This window comes from Charadrius vociferus, unplaced genomic scaffold (assembly GCF_000708025.1).
Source record: "Charadrius vociferus isolate BGI_N301 unplaced genomic scaffold, ASM70802v2 scaffold1705, whole genome shotgun sequence".
Classification (NCBI taxonomy): Eukaryota; Metazoa; Chordata; class Aves; order Charadriiformes; family Charadriidae; genus Charadrius; species Charadrius vociferus.
The window spans coordinates 1-360 of record NW_009648564.1 but is presented as its reverse complement, the minus strand read 5'-3'; the positions used below and the strand labels follow the sequence as shown (position 1 = coordinate 360).

At 66.1% G+C, this 360-nt stretch overlaps 1 protein-coding gene across 1 annotated transcript in view; it reads left to right on the top strand.

Moving 5' to 3' along the window:
• INSRR (insulin receptor-related receptor) overlaps positions 1-357 on the top strand; it is a gene marked incomplete at its 3' end in the record, with an annotated part of 8,343 nt that extends 7,986 nt beyond the window's left edge. The window contains exons 16-18 of the mRNA XM_009886180.1: positions 3-37; positions 121-231; positions 343-357. Of these exons, the coding sequence (XP_009884482.1) occupies positions 3-37; positions 121-231; positions 343-357 (161 nt within the window). The remainder of the gene's footprint in view (positions 1-2; positions 38-120; positions 232-342) is intronic.
• Between the last annotated feature and the right edge of the window lie 3 nt (positions 358-360).

The window sequence follows — 360 nt, the reverse complement described above, 5'->3', positions numbered from 1 at the left end:
GGCCTCCGTCATGAAAGCCTTCAAGTGCCAACACGTGGTAGGTGGGCGGCCGGGGGAGAGGGAGGAAACATGGAGAGGGGGGGTCCAGCTGCTCACGTGCCACCCCATTTGCCCCCCCAGGTCCGTCTGCTTGGTGTTGTGTCCCAGGGCCAGCCAGCTTTGGTCATCATGGAGCTGATGACACGCGGGGACCTGAAGAGCTACCTGCGCTCGCTCAGGCCTGACGCCGAGGTGAGGGGCTGGCCGGGGGCCGCGGTGCCCCACGGGCAAAGGGGCACCCACCTCGTTCTTGTCATGGTCCTGGTGCGTCCCTTCAGCCCCAACTCTCTGTTCACGGTGCAGAACAACCCCGGGCTGCCG